The sequence below is a fragment of the Ptychodera flava genome, chromosome 21 (assembly GCF_041260155.1).
Source record: "Ptychodera flava strain L36383 chromosome 21, AS_Pfla_20210202, whole genome shotgun sequence".
Taxonomy (NCBI): domain Eukaryota; kingdom Metazoa; phylum Hemichordata; class Enteropneusta; family Ptychoderidae; genus Ptychodera; species Ptychodera flava.
The window spans coordinates 36,088,009-36,106,907 of NC_091948.1; the positions used below are offsets into that span (position 1 = coordinate 36,088,009).

General features: G+C 37.2%; 1 protein-coding gene across 2 annotated transcripts in view; it reads left to right on the forward strand.

The window, feature by feature from the left end:
- Positions 1-17,046, forward strand: part of LOC139122124 (SH2 domain-containing adapter protein F-like) — a 98,794-nt gene extending 81,748 nt beyond the window's left edge. The window contains exon 6 of one of the 2 annotated variants that reach the window (XM_070687523.1): positions 12,751-17,046. In XM_070687523.1, the coding sequence (XP_070543624.1) occupies positions 12,751-12,934 (184 nt within the window). In that variant the 3' untranslated portion in view covers positions 12,935-17,046. Of the gene's footprint in view, positions 1-1,505; positions 1,611-12,750 lie in introns of those variants that run through there. The other variant, XM_070687524.1, reaches the window with a different exon arrangement.
- Positions 17,047-18,899: the final 1,853 nt, after the last annotated feature.

The following is an 18,899-nucleotide window of genomic DNA, read 5'->3' on the forward strand; positions in this document are numbered from 1 at the left end:
CCATTCTGAAAACATGTCAAAAATCTTACTGGCGAAAGATATATTTTCACACCTTATTGAAAGAAAATTTCTTTACTGCAAGCTCCTGTTTGAGAAGTAACTTATGGTACTGTTCGCTAACTACCTCCATGTGTCCACGTACATGTCCGTTGTCCCAAAACAACTTAACTTGTTGCAAATTCACATCATTTTTCGAGCTGCATTTTTAGGGTGCTCAGAAAAGTCATTGTCACGGATATTAATATCTACAGTCTACACTACTAAAGCGTCTTACTACGCATGTGCGACTACTCGATGTTGTGACACTCTGAGGAAGTGTTTTGGCGTAGAGTAAGGGCGCAGTTTGGGCGACAGTTTGAAATGTGCCGACGCAGATTGCCGGCGCACTTTGGTGATTTCAGACCCTTACATACCTGTAAATGGCTATGTTCCTGAGTCATTGAAGACAGCCCAGTTTATACCCATAATTAAAAACAAGAAACTTGACCCAAATGACCTCAAATGCTATAGACCCATATCCAACTTACCATCTCGAGTATGTTAAGGCGAGGTTCGAGAAATTTCTTATAAATGCATATTTGCACTATAAATATTTATGCTTCCATGAGCGCGCGCGCGTTCAGTCAGCATGATTCAACTGGATCGTGGACATGTATGTGGTGTGCTAGCGTAGCCTTCGAGGCTTGAGCTTACTTGGGTGAAAGACCCAAACAGGAGATTTGGAACGGCTATTTATGCCAAACAACTTCACCATTTCGGTCTTTAGCATATCCAGAGCCAACAAAGACTTCTACATATCGAAATGAACGCAGTTAGACGAAGGATATTGTGGCTACGCCATCATGGTTGCCGCTGATCTGCGACCTACCCTACCTGCGATCTACTCTTCCACTCATGAATAATTAATTATATTTATGCAAATATTGCTACTTATGCCTGACAGCGAATTCTATTCAGACGACACTGCCTATTTCAAAACGGAGTGTGGTAAATACGAAAATGTAATGGGAGAAAGGTGGTTTTTACGATCACGCAATCACAGAGAGGTTATGCTTACGGATGTGATGAACTTAGTAACCTTTCCAATGTTTTGCACGTATCACCTCGCATCATTATGATTTGATCATTGACAGTCCTCGCATGTGACTCGGAGTCGTTGACGGGTCAAGTCGTAGAGAGATAAAATTCGTCTAATTACCTCCATCCACGGCCAAGCTGAACTGACAGGTATGTTTTTCCTAGTCTTCTGAATGTGAAAATGTTGGGTCAAGACAAAAACGCAACATGACAAGCCCGGCGAAGTCGTCAATGTGTGGCACGATTTTCATAGAGCTAGTGTAGTGTCGATTGGATTGATCAACAGTTGGAATACAGAATGTGTGAATGTGATGAAACTGTTCGACTTGTGAACGCTGATGGTCTTCATTAGTGTACTGTCGGTCGCTCATGTCAAAAAGCGTTCTTGTTTTTTAAGTACCGCTGCTTATTGTTATTTTCCTGTACAGAGTGAAGACTTACAAATGCACGGAACTTGTCAAGTATGACCGATGAAGTGATAAAGTGTATGACAAGGCCAACGCAAGGCAAGGCTTAAACCTATGTGATACTCATTATTCAAAGAGCGGTACAATAAAGGTGTATTTCATCTTCTACTGAACTATCATTGCAATAAATACATTTTTTGTCTTGTATACTTCTTCCCCTATATCTACCAGTGTCTGTACAGGATGGCAATATCCCAAAGTAAATAGGGCATGAATTGGACAACCATCCCTCAGTAAGATGTTAAATAAATAGTTGTACCTTTCATGGGTGTTTTTAAATATTCTATATCTCTCACTCCTTAGGATTTTTGGAAGGTATAATTCGGTTTCTCCATTTCTAGGTCAGGATTAGAAATGCAAACCTGTAAGCAAATGTTTTGTATTGTGACTTATTGTTTTATACAGTTGTTATCAGAAGAATTCTGTTTGACATACACCCATAACTTATGGATAATTTTGCCTATCCTTTTTCACCAAAAATCTGTTTTATTTGATCAAATCTCGACCCCATGTGAAGACATGGAAATAAAACACTTTAAAGTTATTTTGTCTTATTTTAATATGCCTTATTTAGTTGGCAGTGGGGTTGCTATCTATATGACCTGCATAAGAGACGACATGAAAAGTTCAACATCTGATAAAAAAAATGTATATTTCCATTGCTGTAAATTATCATAGGTTGATAGAGGGAAGATAGCCGGCAATGGGAGTATAGATGGCAATGGGAGTATAGATGGCCTGCATAAGAGACGACGTCAAAATTTCTGGCCCAACACCTAAACGCCCACCTCCATTGAAACTTAATAATAATTGATGCATATCAATAATCAGAGGTTCCCATTTAATCTTCACTGTGATAATTCCAATCATACTTAAAACATTACCAGGATGGAAAGTTGCAAATAACGACAATGTTCTAATAAAAAAAAAAACCATTTATTTCTGTTAAAAAGGCTTATCGGTAAGATAAGTCCCTGTAATATAAGCAGGTCAATATATAAATGTCTTTCAGACAAAATCGAACAAGAATATCGTTTTATGCAGGATGAAACTTTTTTGGGTTAAACCCCCCTCACCACAAACCCACCCCCAACCTATACTTAAAGAATTCGGATTTTTATCTTTTGACGTGGTATACAAGGGAAGTGTTGAGGTTGCCAGGCTCAAGCTATACCTGCGAACTACACTTCCCCGGCGACCATTGACACTGGCTGCACTGAATAGCTGTGACGCCTGTGACTCTTATGTGGTGAGGTTTTTGGCATCGATAACCAACCCCTAATTATTGTTTTAGAATGGCTTAATATTGACTGGAGTCTATAAATTGAACGAAATCATCAAAATGTATTTGGGAAGCGTAGATCGCAAGGGAAGTATAGATCGCAGAGGTATCGGCGAGGTAAACTTCCTGCGACCAACACTGCACTCCCCCGTGGCGATGGATGTGAATTTTATGTTGCGGGGTTTGTGGTATCGAAAATTATTTGATCCTGCGTAATTGTTTTTGAATGTTTAGTATAAGTTTGAATTATCAATCGAACGAAACAGTAAAATGCATCTGGGAAGCGTTGATCGCAAAGGGAAGTATAGGTCGCAAGGGAGGATAGATCGCAGAATTACCTGCGAGCTATACTTCCTGCGATCAACAATGGCAGCCATTGTGCTGATACTAGTTAATCATATGTTGCGATCTTTGTGACATCGACATCGATCAACGGTCACGGATAATTGTTTTGGAGTGATTTAGTATTAACTTGAATCTATAAATTGAACGGTAATAATAAAATACGTTTGAGAAGCGTAGATAGCACAGGGAAGTTTAGATCGCAAGGGAAGTATAGATCGCAGAGTTACCTGCGATCAACACTGGCTGCCAATGTGCATGCCATTGTGGTGATGCCAATGAATCGTATGTTGCAATGCTTGTGGCATCGAGGTCGGTCAACGATCTCGGATAATTGTTAAATCGAATTTATAAACTGAACGGTAATAATAAAATACGTTGGAGAAGCCTAGAGGCAAAGGGAAGGATAGAGCGCAGGGGAAGTACAGATCGCAGAGTTACCTGCGAGCTATACTTCCTGCGATGTGATGCTGGTGAATCGTATCTTGCGAGGCTTGTGACATCGATAATCGATCCCTGATAATTTTCTGGTATGATATGATATTATATCTAATTTATAAACTGAATGGTAATAACAAAACACATTGGTGAAGCGTACATAGCAGAGGGAAGTATAGATCGCAGAGTTACCTGCGAGCTAAACTTCCTGCCACAACAATGGATCCAGGATAATTGTTTTGGCATGACTTAGTATTACATCGAATTTATCAACTGATTAGCAATAATAAAATACGTTTTGAGAAGCCTGGAGGCAAAAGGAAGTATAGATCGCAGAGTTGAGCTATACTTCCTGTGATCAACACTGGCTGCCATTGTGGTGATGCCAGTGAATCGTATAATTGCGAGGCTTGTTGCATCGAAAATCTATCCCGAATAATTGTCCAGGTATGATTTAATATTACATCGAATTTACCAACTGAATAGTAATAATAAAATAGGTTGGAGAAGCATAGATAGCAGAGGGAAGTATAGATCGCAAGGGAAGGATAGATCGCAGAGTTACCTGCAAGCTATGCTTCCTGCGATCAACACTGGCTGCTATTGTGGTGATGCCAATGAATCGTATTTTGCGAGGTTTGTGACATCGACATCGATCCCAGATAATTGTTTTAGTATGATTTAATATTTCATCAAATTTATCAATTGAACGGTAATAATAAAATACGTAGCTCGCAAAGGGAAGTATAGATCGCAGTCACCTGCATCTACGATTATGATCATTGCTCCGCGATCAGACCGACACTGCCTTCAGTGGATAGGCCGACTTCATTTATTGAAGTTAGATGTTGCGACATTCGCGGTACGTATCGAGGTGTGGCAGTTAGCTTGTGACAATTCTTCTGTGAACCGAAAGAACAGATATGCGTGCTATAAAGTTTCAAAATTTGTTGGAGTTGCGTAGATAGCAAGGCAAGTATTGGTCGCAGGTGTGTTTGATAGAAAACCATGCGATCTACCCAACTCTATCTTGTAGTAATTTGATCTATAAGCTTACTTGTAGGCCTACCATTTAGATGAATATTTTATTTATTTGATTTATTAAAGGATGGATGTGCCGATTATGCTTAAATCTTTAAATTTGTCAGGACATTACTTATTCCATCATGAGTTTCTTACGTTCACATCGCAAGTAATTACAGCCATCTCACCATGGCTAATACACCAAATAGCCGACAATACACGTGATAAAACATGAATATTAATAATTCCGAAATAATACACAATCAGACCATACCACATGTACGAAACATTAAAATACAATGAGAATTGTGGAGCAACCTTCATCTATTTTACTCAGACATTAGTATAGAGTTTATGACACAATGCAAGGAAGTGATGGCTAGAGGAAAGTTTTAAATTTCCCACTTAGAAGATTTGCAGTCATAACAAAATTACTGGCTGCAAACAGATCGCAGCGAAAACGGTGATTAGCGAAAAGCACGCAAACTTTGCCGAATTTGCAGTTTGCTCCTAACGACGCTCGCGCTCGCTATGTGGATCTGTAGTTACTGTACAAAATGAAAATGAAATATAAATCAACTGAAGGCCTCCTTTACATCATGCACCGTAACGGACTGAATGTACGGCTACAGTTGGTTGCAAATCTGCAATCGTGGAGCGTAGATCGCAAGTCAGCATAGCTCGCAAGTCAGCATAGATCGCAGTATATACCTGCGATCTATTCACCCATCTTTCACGGGCGCACATGAAATTTGCATAAACCTGTACATTTTTGCATACATCCAATTAATTATTCATGAGTGGAAGAGTAGATCGCAGGTAGGGTAGGTCGCAGATCACCGCCATCAGCACATGTTGATTCCTGATGTGGCCCGCCACTTGTTTTCGCCATCATTCATCAAGGACAGACTGAGGTGTTTTTGCAACAACTGGTTGTCACTACTCACGACATGTACAAAAAACCGTCTGAGACAAAAGCAAGGTTAATTATTTTCTCGATCTCAAGAACTGCTCTGGCACCGACGCGATTGCTGAATGCGTGCTGAAATGGACGCGACCGCCTCGTTACTAGGATACAGTCAGCTGTCCCTACCCATAAAGCATTGAATGTGGTCCCTGGATGGGCTTCCCCAGGGGTCTGCATAGGGATTCCCCGGGCTGGCTAGAGTCCCAAATTATGAAAAGAAAAATGCCAAAATCCAGCCGCTAAACATGTTATTTTTCTATAATCGCTGATTTCAATATTATATTGACATGTTTGTCAATATCATGCTGACAATTCTTTATCCCAGAAAGCTAGTGCAGGCACAGTTTGACTGCAATTATGCTCGTATTGGAGGTCGTCCGTCAAGGGTCAGCTGATATTTTGTGGCGAGTCGTTAATATGGGGCAAAATTTTTTACAGTAAGGTCACACTAGTGATGGAAAGTGGGGTCAACACGGACAATGTGGTTATTTACAGGATCTGGGGGAGTCTACCGGCTGGATTCGGTGCTGGAACTGACAATACCATTTTCGAACCAAAAACAACGTTATTTAGTCAAAGTAATCATTATTTCGGAGATTTCATTAACATAATACTATTTTGTAGAGTCGTTTTTCATAAAATACATATACAAAGTTTGACAAATACGAAAGGATGTGCCGATTAAGCCAGTCAAACCGAAATGCACTCGTCGATAGAGGGTGCCCTTTGTGGGAGCCGTGCCTTAACATACTCGAGATTTCTGTCAAAAGTTCTAGAGAAAAATTGTTGCTGTACAACTTCATCAACATCTGCAAGAAAATGATCTGTACATAAAAATGCAATCCGCCTGTGTAACGATATCCAGCGTACCATTGATGAACATCAGCAGGTTGGTCTTGTCTTACTTGACCTATCGGCCGCCTTTGATAAGATTGACTATCAGATCTTAATTGGCAGACTACAACATCGCTTTGGAATAGCTGGTAAGGCCCTCGCTTGGTTTCAAGTCTTATCTCCATCATCGTGTACAGTATGTCAAGATAGGAAATGCCAAATCATCCCATCCTAATCTTAATTTTGGAGTCCCACAGGGATCGGTCCTAGGACCGATACTTTTCACATTGTATGTCGCATCATTGGAAGATCTCATTTCTGAGCACGATATCAACTGCATGTTATATGCAGATGATTCGCAACTTTACTTGACCTTGAACAAATCTCAGCATACTTCAGCTATCTACACAATTGAAAGATGTATTAGTGACGTCAGAGTATGGTATGCTAAAAACAAACTTAACTCAATGATAGTAAAACAGAAATAGTCCATTTTTCATCACGTCTAGCAGAGCAAATCACATTCCTGGAATTAGCATCGGTGAGAGTATCATTAATTCATCTAAAATGGTACATGACTTAGTTGTAACCCTGGATTCAGAACTAAAACTGACTTCTCATACCGTATAAACAGCATCTGCAGGTCTGCTTCAATCGCCATTCGAAAGATTGGCCAGATTCGAAAGTATCTGGACAACGCTAGTAGTACTGCAAGGTTGGTGCATGCTTTTATTACCTCCAGTCTAGATTACTGCAATGCCATTCTCTATGGACTCCCCGACAGAGATATCAAGAAGCTCCAGCGCATACAAAACACAGAGCTCTGCAAGACTTGTTGCCAGAGTAAAAAAATACGGACACATATCGCCTGTACTTTGCGATCTCCATTGGCTTCCCATAAGGCAACGTATCATCTACAAAATTTCACTATTAACTTGGAAGGCATTAAATGGACAGTCTCCATCTCATGTCACGGAACTGATATCACTACACAATGCAACCCGTACTCTTCATTCAAGTTCTCAAATGTCCCTCTCCATTCCACGTGTGACAACATCGACCTATGGGGACAGAGCCTTTTCTGTTGCTGCTCCAAAAATTTGGAATGCCCTTCCAGTTGATGTCAGATCTACGCATTCAATTGACTCATTTAAACGTAGACTCAAAACATTTCTATTTTCCCAGGTCTTCATGTAATGCTTTTACCCCAGTTGACTTTTATACGTTTTTAAAAATCGATTGCAATTGTGTGAATGTAATGTGTTGTTGTGTGTTTAAGTGTCTATTCAATGCAGATTTTTAAATTGTCGTAACTTTTAACTTCTTTTCTCTTGTACAGCACATTGAGGCTGTTTTTGCATAATGCGCTTTATAAATAAACATTTATTATTATTATTAGCGACAAAGTTACGTAACTGAGGAAGCTCATAGAGTTGGGAGAGGCGAAATTGACGTCATTTCCGTCAACAACTTCCGTAAAACTATTTTGTCACACCACGTGATCAGTGTTATTTAACGCTGCACACTCACTATCAGCGAAAATACCAGATCGTGTTGAATTGACATTATAATTGAACTTTAGCGTACGTGTGAGTGTATTGGCTTACATGAAAATGCGATAGACGATGATGCATTTACGTTAGAACGTCCATGCTCGATCATATTGTTTTTGTTCTGTCAGTGTAATTACGAGATTGATGGATGTTGACGGACATCATGCGTGCGTTTGGTCCTGACATGCATGTCGTTTCGATCTCCTTTTTACTGTGCAGGGGAGAATGAATTACGTTCCTCATGGGTTTCAAATATGTCAAAAAAATACAAAGTTTTGAGTGGATTTACGATTTCGTTTGTAAAATTACGAGCAAAAATTTCAGCTTCCCATTTCATCGGCGCGACCGTGCAAGAAACCTCAGTCTCCTACTACCTCCATGATCACATGTTGTACCACACGAACATGAAAGGCGTATGGAAATTTGCGTAATGTTTTTTCTCATTTAATTTGGCAAATTATCAGCAAAAAACTCAATAATTCAAGGTAACCCTTTCTTCTCAATCGCTTCCTGGAGTTTCAAAGTATACCAACGAAAATGAGTGAAAAATTTCGATGCAAAAATCGTGCATCGGCGAGAGTAACATGCGTAAGCTTACAGAGACTGAGAGTATTCATAGAGAAATACCCCATGATTCGAGCTTGGTTTTCCTGTTTTTCGTTTGAATTTTGGCCAAATAGTCGCTTTTTAGCGGGTTTTGAAATTTTTAAAGCATCTAAAAATATTAAAATGACTTTTCATTAACAAACGAAATAAAAAAGTAAGAAATTCAATTATTTATCTACAAAATAAAAATATTTTCGCACGCTGAATCATGCAGCTAAAAAGTGAACAATCCCCGACCGTTCATTGCTGTGGCGCTCGAATACGCAGTCAGTTTCTGTGAAACGGGATGAAATTTTCTTTCAGGCGAGGCGTTTCAAGTTACTCTTGAGAAAAGTTACTTATTTATCAGTTGTTGTTTTACTGTTTCATGACACATGTTTCTGATTCAATCACTTGTTGACCTGAAAAACCACGATATTTAGTACTCTTCTCTTTTTCAACAGACTTTTAGTAAGTAACCGCGGTACAGCTGTCAAATTTTGACACTCAAAATACTATCGTTTTCAAAGTACATTTTGAGTGAACTTTGTAAATGAACATTCTGAATCATCGTGTAATGTTATGCTTGGAATTTTGTTGCTTTTGAGGTTTATTCGTGGTATTTTGTTTCTTTTCATCATCAAACATTGACAAGTAAGCTTGTAAAACTAGCCTTAAATCACTTAAATTAGAATTATGTGTCACTTTCTGGTTTTGTTCATGTAAAGAAATAAATAAGTTGATTTCTTTTGATCCTTTCCATTTATTGGTATTTTTTCCTGGTTTAATGTTACTAATATCCTTAACCTTTAGTCTCTACAATCTTAGAAAAAATGAAACGATTGATTTATAAAAGAAACTTATTGTGACACATCAGTTCAGTCATTTTCAAAACTCTGGTTCAAAATTCAGTGTGCTATATTCATATCTTGGCAGTGCTGAACTCTTCTATCATAGTATCTGCAATTGAAGAATTACTTCATATAGAATAATTTGTAAATGTAAATCAGTGCTGTTGAAGATTATTTAATTGTCAGGGTGTTGCCAAATCTTGTGTGTATATAAGTATGTCCGGTTCTGAGATGAGCTATATTGGCATACAAAAGGAATTTGTTGATAACTGACAATTTAATACAGTCAATTTTGAAATTTACTCAAAACTTTTGAGACTGAATTTGAAATTTTACTAAGAATTTACCAGAAAGTCAAGGAAATCAAGCAGGTTGTTCTTACATGAACATTGCTGTTTGGTGTGTCGATTTGTAACACACTATGCTAACATGTTTCAACACCCAAGGAAACATTTGTAACTTTATAGTCAATGCGACAGATTAATAAAATTATTTTAATTTTGTATCGGAATATCAAAAAACAATGTTGTGATCATCGCAGTCCAGCTAGCTGTTATGAGTAAGCATGTGTACTTCGCTGGACCGATCAAGTTTCTGCAAAAAATCATTTCACCATCAATGACAAGCTAAAGTGACGTCTTTAATAAATGTGTCCATTCAATATCCAAAGAAAATCAATGCTATCAATGACACGAAGAAAGTTTGTTTAGAATTATATTTTCGTTTTAAACTACAGTTCTTTGATGCAGTGTGGTCGTCTGGCAATCCACCATCACGGCAGATGTAGTGCATGCAATACACAGTCCACACTGTCCAATCATGCGTGCTTATTTTCCTGGTATAATTCAATTGGGTCAGAATTTTGTAGCAAGGAACATATAAAATCTTGCAGATAAATCAATTTGGATGATCTATGTTGATCTATGCAAATTCCAAGTTTGGTGGACATGTGAAAATTATGTGTTTTGCCTTCATGTACAAGATGGCATGTTTACCAAGCTGGACGCTCACTGCTATAAAAACAATAGGTTTTATTACAGTTTCACATTTCAACCCTTTCTTTGCATCTTTCTCAGCAACGTTCCCCACACCCCTCTCCTTGCATCCCTACCGCTAAATGCACTGAGGAGCACAGTGTCATATCATTGACGCTATTTTTAATTTACTGCACCAAAGTTGATGAAGCTTGCTATGTACATTGAAGATTATATGATATAGCATTATTGAAAGTCGTTAAACATTTTTACGTCAACAAATTTCTAATTTGCTTATTTAATGAAATTTCCTGATTAAGGATATATATCTTGATCAACTCAAATTTGACGAAACTCGCTATGTACATTGAAGACACTATGATTACATTATTCAAAGTCATTTAGCATTTTTTTCAGCCAATTCCTAATTTGCATATTTAATGAACTTGCCTAATTAGGGATATATACCAGGATTTACTTGATCAAAGTTGGTGAAACATGCAATGTACACTGGTGATACCAGGTAAAACAATGTTGAAAGTCATTTCGCATTTCCATGTCAGGTAATTTATAATTTGCATATCTGATGACGATGTGGTGAACATTGTTCACAGTGTTGATCATGAACACTTTCAATGAAGTTGCAAACATGTGGCATAAGTTTTAATATACACAAAACTGCAGTATATAATGAAACACGTGAGCATTTTCAGTTCATATCTGGTTGACAAGAAAATCTTGTTGTCTGAATCTAATGGTCCAATTGCTTTAGAATTTGTTTTACAGGTTCCTTGGGATGACCAAAATAGTATTAATTGAAATTATGGTGAAGTTTACATATTTGTATAACGGGAGAAATTTTTGCCATTTTTGGTCAAAAAATCTTTTTTTTGAAACTGTTTATCCAATTACCTTCAAACTGGATGTGCAGGCCCTTATGAGGTAAAGCATTTCATATCGAATTAGGTATAACATTGATTTGTTGCAGAATGTTCTTACCAACCATTCTGTCGGAATGCAATGTTACTACTAGTATTGAGTATTTCTGTAAATGGGAGTACACTATTTTTACATGTTACCTTAGTCTTTGATCTTGCAACCATAGACACTAGAGAGACCAAATATTGTCTACATTAATTCCATACAATACAAAATTACAAAAGGAGGCCTTCACTTTCATATTGTGAATTGTATCACTAATTATTATGTACTAGATTGCGTGGTATTGTGTAAGTGTATGTGATCAATGGTTGCGACAGTTGTCAGCCATTTCGTACTTCAATGTACAGTGCATCAAAATTTGTTCAAATGAACTTGACTATGAATATCACAAGCTACATGTAAGGTCCGTAGAAGCTATGAAATATCATGCATATATTCACTCTTGCTTGCTTGTAACCAAATGTGAGAAAAGTGTCACTGATGCTATTTTAAAGAAAAACCAGTGGAGCTAAATCAATTGTTAGTACCCCTCTTTCTCATTTATTTTGATATTTTTGCCCACACTATTTTTAGTCCGTGGGAACTTATAGGTTTGGTCATGTCCGTCTGTCCGTCCATTCGTTCACACAGATATCTCAGAGATACCTGGAGCCATTTCATTCAAACTTGGTACAAGGATTACTCCTTATGTCATATATGTGTATGTCAATTTTTTTTGTGATCAGATTGTGTGACGTCCATTTTATTAACTCCCATATATGCATATTTATATATGCGAAAGGGAGGTATTTTTATATTATTATATATGTCAAGAAATTATTCATCAAATTTCATGAAATTTGATACAGATGTTGAGCTCACTTTGCTTTAACATTGAATAAGGACACTGAGCAATGTCGTGTTAATTAATTAATATTTAATTTACATGTGTAATGAACTTTCCTAATTAAGAGTGATATGTCCAGAAACACTTCATCCAATGTGATGAAACTTTTTACAGATGTTGATCTCACAGTGTTGTAATACAATTCATTGACACTGGTTATTTTTTATGAAATGTGGTACACATGATAATCAGTCAGTGTCATAATAGAATGCAAAAACGTATGGCAACATCCTGTTGATTAATTACTAATTGACATATTTAATGACCTTTTGTAATTAGGGTGGCAACCCACGTTTTCACCTTCATGGAACTCATTTTTAATCATAGACCCAATTAATGAAGAGGAAACATACTCTCCAAGGACTTGTAATCAATGTACCCATTAACAAGTGGGGACTGTGTCATCAACGATGACTTGTTGAATTAATTTATTAGATGACTTTCAAAAGAGTTTGATCATACATTTGATTTTATTTGACAATTGTGATCAAATGGGAGCACAGCCTCATTAATGCTATCCTTCTTTCAGGAGTACAAGAGGATTCATGCACATGAAGATTGTGAAGCATGAAGAAGGCTATATTCTGGGGGAATTCAGTAAACCATTTCCAGCCATACCAGCAATGATTGATCATTATTCCAGGAATAAACTAAACATCAAAGGAGCTGAACATATGGCATTGCTTCATCCAATCACAAGCCAGCTTCTCTGAAACTCCAAGCTAATTTTGTAATATTTAAAGCTATCCATTGAGTGTTTACTGTTAACTTCAAAGATACAACTCTGAAGCAGATTATGGTAGGATCTTATGTTTATTAGATAATATTGCTAGCACAATTCAAACCACCTTGAATGTTAAACAATCAAGCTACAGTATATACAACTATTGTTATGGCAATGTGCTGTATGAAAACAATAATTTTAGTTCACATCTTCTATTGATTATTTACAATCTGTGATTAAGCTATCAAAAGAAGATGCAAAACATTGCATTCTGTACTGTGAAAAAAAAATCATTTATAATTGACGTATCTATGTGTGCTGTAAACTTTATTGTTTCCGATATGGAAGAAATTTATATACTAAGGTGTACAACTGGTCTTTTCATAATGTATTTAGGTAGAAACTGTTGATTCTACCTCAACTTATTGTTAATTTATTGTAATTGTTTATGAAATGTGATGTCCTTTTTTTTAATTTTTGGTTTAAAGCAATTTTTTATTTCAGTCGGTGTTAAGTTATATGTGGATATTGGATGTATTGAAATTAATGCCTACTGGTAACTTTACATGACCATTTTCATTGAGCAAAATCCTTTGCAGTCATTGTAAATGCTATTTGTTGAACACCATCTTGAGAGTTAGCTATTGAACAAGGAAGTGTAAGTGAAGATGTTACTGTATCCTTTTATGAGCCTGAAAAGTTGTAAATATAAAGTTAAAATTAATGAACCCTTGATGAATTAGATTTTATTGTAATTCTAGGCACACATTTGTTATACATATGATTTAGCTTAAGAGCTGTTTGGATAACTTGGCATATGTGTGTAAGTCTGCATGACGTGTCTGCCCACTAAAATATTCAAAACTGCCACATTTATTACCTCATTATATGGTGTGAAACTGCATCGTATGTTGTACTTTTGATTTCCTTCCAACGAGTATTCCAGTCTCAAAATTATGCAAACAAACTTTACAAATGTGAAAATGTCAAACAGGTGATACATGACTCTCATATTTCTCTGGTGATCATTCCAGTTCACATGATTAAGAAACTACTTCATAACCAGGAACAATGCTACAAGTACAGGGATTTTCGGATTGCTTTGAAATTTGGTTTGCAAGTACAGATGTTCTCAAATACATGTATATATTCATAATGAAATGTGCAATTTTGTAATTTTGAGAAATTCTTCACATTTTTGGTTAAAGATTCTTTATTCGGAACCTTATACTGCTTTGAATTGGTATGAAATTCCCTGAATGATATCAGTGATGATTATTTATTACATGTTGCAATAACTAATTTTGGATAGTTCATTAGTCCCTATGACACAGTCTGTAGTGATTTATAGATTGGGCTCTGTACGTACGTGCGTCCATGTAGGTATCTCAGACATGCCAGGGCCAATCTCTGTTAAACTTGGTATAATGATAATACACTCTCACATTCATATACAAGTTCTTTAGTTTTGTCATATAATTCATTATGGCCATCTGGTGGCCATTGTGTTTCCATTTCTCTTCATGTCTGAAGGCATTTATGCGGATATACGTGGACCAATTTCATTCGAAGTTGGCACAAGGACAACTATGAATTACATATGCATGTTGTTGGATAAAGGAAAATACACTATGACTTATTAGAAAAAATTTTATGGTGCAAGCCAATGATATGAAATCTGTCGACTTGATTACAGATATTGCCACCAATATGACTAATACTCATTTATTTACATCTGATATCTGATCAACCAACAAACACAATTTCACTGTTTTGGGATTGTGTGATGATGACCTGTTTCTTATTAGTCCAGAACAATGACTTCTTTAAGTGCATCCCATACATCCGTCTATCCATCTGGATCTCTTTCTCAGACATGATTGGACAGTCCCACACTTTGGCTTACAGCACTTTGATTTATTACATTTCCCAATTTGATATGGCCACCAGACAGCCGTTTAGTTGGAAAGGCTATAATTGAGTTGAAACTTTAAAACCATTGCACAGATTTTGATTTAAATTGGCACATAACATAATCATGGGAAGATCTAGATCTGATTGGAGATCAGAGGAGGGTGTGGTCCGCATAATTAATACATTTTTGCAGTGGGCTGTATCTCAAGAATGACATCCAAATTTGATGTATACATCTACACAGGCACTCAAACTGTTCTATGATCTTACCATTCAAAAGTTTTATAGGTAAGACTTACAGATTATAAGCTCATTTGTATATTCAATGAATTCCTGTATCAGGCCATGTATCATTACTAAATGCACTTACGGTGAACAAAACATCTGATTGTTATTGATCATACTTAGATTGCTATGGGTTTGATTGACATGTTATCCTGATTATTAACTTGTTTGCGTATTTAATTAACTGCTGTAATTAGACCATAAAATTTATCAAAGGTTAATACTGTTGAATTTTGAAAGACTTCTAAAGTACAGTGCTTATACTTACATTTATATGGTGACAGTTTCGTGAATATAATGTTATTATTAGCTCATTTGCGTATTTAATTACTTTCTGTAGTTTGGCCGTACAATTATATTAGTTTGAACAAAATTCTAATCTACCCTGGTAATACCTAAATTTAGTTATAATCAAAGTTTGATGTTTGATATATCAATTTTGTTTATTTGCATATTTGATGAAGGCCATACATTATCCAGTGCCCTAACATACAAGTCAGATTTTAGTCATTTGTTAAGCATACCAATGAGACTGTGGGTTGAGGTATGTCAGTCTCGATTGTATGACTTGCAGTAACTGAAACTGACTCACAATTTGTTGCACAGAGCCATGCTCAGAAATTGTAGGACTGATTCCAAGAAAAACTTGGCACAAGGGTGCAGTGACAGGGTGTGCAGATCAATGACGATCTGGAAGAAATTTTGTTTTGAGTTTTCTAGGGCTAGAGCCATTACTCACATATGCCAAGACCAATTTATTTAAACTTGGCACAAAGAAAAGATGCTATGACATATAGCTATGACTGTTTATACATGTACCTACCCTTACCAGTCACAAGTAGGCCTGATTTGTATGGATCTCTGTTAAAATGTTCGTGAGGATACGATGCTAAGTCTTTTTAGCTCACATTTGGTGTACCAATGTGAGGTTATCGTATAAGCTTAATCAGTTCATTTGCATCTGATTTGCATGTCTGTATGTCTGTATATTTGTGGGTATGTGCGGATGTATGTCCGTCACACATAAAGGCTCCCATACCGCCAAAGCTACCATCTCAGTATTTGGTGTACAGGTAGATGCAGGGGTTGAGATGTGAATTTGTTCAAATGAACACATCAGTGTCAAAAATGTGCAAATGAGGTAAGAAAAAGTGAAATCCTGCAAATGTGCAGGAGGCATGCCAGTGAGAAACAGGCAAACTCCACTGATCTTGACTCATTTCCTGTCATTGTTTATGAACTGTTACATATTAACAGACTAGCTGCAACCATAGACAGTAGATGGGGGAAGACCGTTTATACTAAACTAGGAGGGGCTTGTTTCTGCTATGCATGTTGCTAAAGTTGACCTCCAGTACCTAAAGTTAGACCTTAATTACTTTTGTCATTCTTGTTTTTCTGGTTTAAATATTTCTTGTTGTTTTTCTGGTTGTACTGTGCAGAAATCATTGCCATAACATCAACGTAGAATTTTCCTCCACTGAACAGATAGAAACAACATTTATTGTTGATCATTGGTAACCCATACTGGTATATACCAATTCTGATCAAATTTGAGCGACACCGTATAATTGCGGTATTTTTTATGATTTTTGCTAAATTTTGAAGAGATTTCACTCTTTGTGCAATAAGTGGTATAGCGTATATGTCTCCATAACATGCAGTGATTTATTGTCATGTTCAATGGGCATGCTTGTAAGTAATTCCAACAGGGCGTCCTTTGATGTTCTGTTGAAATGTAAACTTGTGATGAAGTCAATCAGGCAAAGAATTTCAGATTACCGGTACAGTATGTGGTTGGATTTGGTTATGTCAACAACACACTCATGATTGAATGGCATTGTCAGGCCACTTATGTCCTGGTCTTGCATGTATCTACAATAAAACCTGTATGTAAAAATATTACCTGCGTATGCAAATGGATGTACATGTATGTACGACACAGTTCCAAATACATGAAATGCATTGTGTTTTATTTGTAAACAAGTTTTTAGGGTTGATTTCAAAAGCGTTCCCTGTATCGTTTCCACATCAGTTTTACATTCAAAAATGTCATTTTCAACAGGTCTGGTGCTTTTTGTTTTCAGTCCTAAATATAATCCTGTTTTATTACAGTGTGACATCTGAGCATTTGACGTGGCAATGCGCATAGGTGACATGAATGATAAAGGATCATTATGAAAATGTATATCAGAAAGATATGATTGACATGTGTTGCTAAACTAATTAGAAGACTTTGAAATTAAACTGATAGCCATCTTTGCAACAGCATATTTTCTTTTACACCTCAAAATCTCTTAAGGCAACCGCTGATTGAAAAGAATGAACATTGCGCTTTGAAGAAAACCATAAATTTAAGTTGCATCAAAAAGTTCCAAGTATATTTTGCAGTGATGAACAGAGTTGCAAAACACAATTTGTCCAAATTTCTATCAGCTGACACTAATGTCGTGTACTTTTTGCTATATTGCCTATTATTAAAGTGTTTAATATGCCATGCCCAAAACAACAACTTTTGAAATCAATCTTGATGCTTTGGAGATAACTTCTACCCATATCGGACATTGAGAGTTGCGCGCTGCAGAAAGTTATAAGCAAGTAAAAGTTGCAGGCGGGTGTGTCCCCCAAAGCCAAGGCGTTTGACTTTTTCGCCTTTTCCAAAGTTCACATAAAGGTTTATCTAAGTATTTCACACCTCTAAAGCTCTCCTTGAAAATAACTGTGAATTTCTAGGCATTCTGTTTACACAAAGACCATACCGCTGAACTACGTCACTTGTAGCTCTGCGTGGCAGGGCAGTGGGTTACTGGCGTTATACAGCCTCTCATGGTGGTTGGAGGCCGTATAATGCCGGTAACACAAAGCCCTGCCACAGAGCTACCTCACTCGGTACTATTTCTCCACTGTCAAGTTCGAGTTGTCACCTCATAAATGCCCAACCGGTGGCTCCTGTTTAGTTTCTGGTCAGCCAGATGCAATAACTCGTGACGAATCGGAAGATTTACAATTTTGTCAAATGAACACAGGAAATGTGGGAAGATCGTAGGGCGATTGTACATAAGTGATGTTTGAGACCTAAGATTGCACGATTTCAACTTGTGTAATTTGCTGAAACTAACATTGACATCTATCAAGTCAACTGCTACTTTATTTCTTTCCTTTCCTAGGACGAAATACCATAAAGTGTTCTCCCCAGAGGGTTTTAGAGTACCAGTATTCCGGTCCTGATATTCTTTACGTTTTGCCAATATTTTAGGCATAGTAAAAAACCCAGGCCTAGTCGGGCCTAGTCAGGCCCTCTAAATTGGTGATCAAAAATTTAAAGCAAATTCAAACACGTTGGAAATTCCCACAGAGACTGAGTTTCGCGAAGCTACATTGTGCCTCAGCTGGCCCTGTCACAATGCCAGGGATGGCTGCCAAAATCAAGCATTTTGCATACCCTCGATTGATGATTAGTTTTTTTGCCACCGAACAAAGAATATAGTTTGTGCAGGTTCAATTTTCCTTCTTGTTATTATTTGTTTTATTGAAATTCATACGGCGAAATAGCCACTTGCAATTTGCATCAATCACAGCCTGCCATGTAGTTTCACATGCCAGACCTCGAACCTGCATGCGGCGCGAGCGGCGAAGCCACGAGTAACCGCAGTAACCTGCTGTTACTCACAGCTCTCGGCTTCGCCGCTCGCGCATGCAGGTTTCGAGGTCTGGCATGCGAGACTACCTGCCATGCCTCCGTGAGCGCGGGGCTG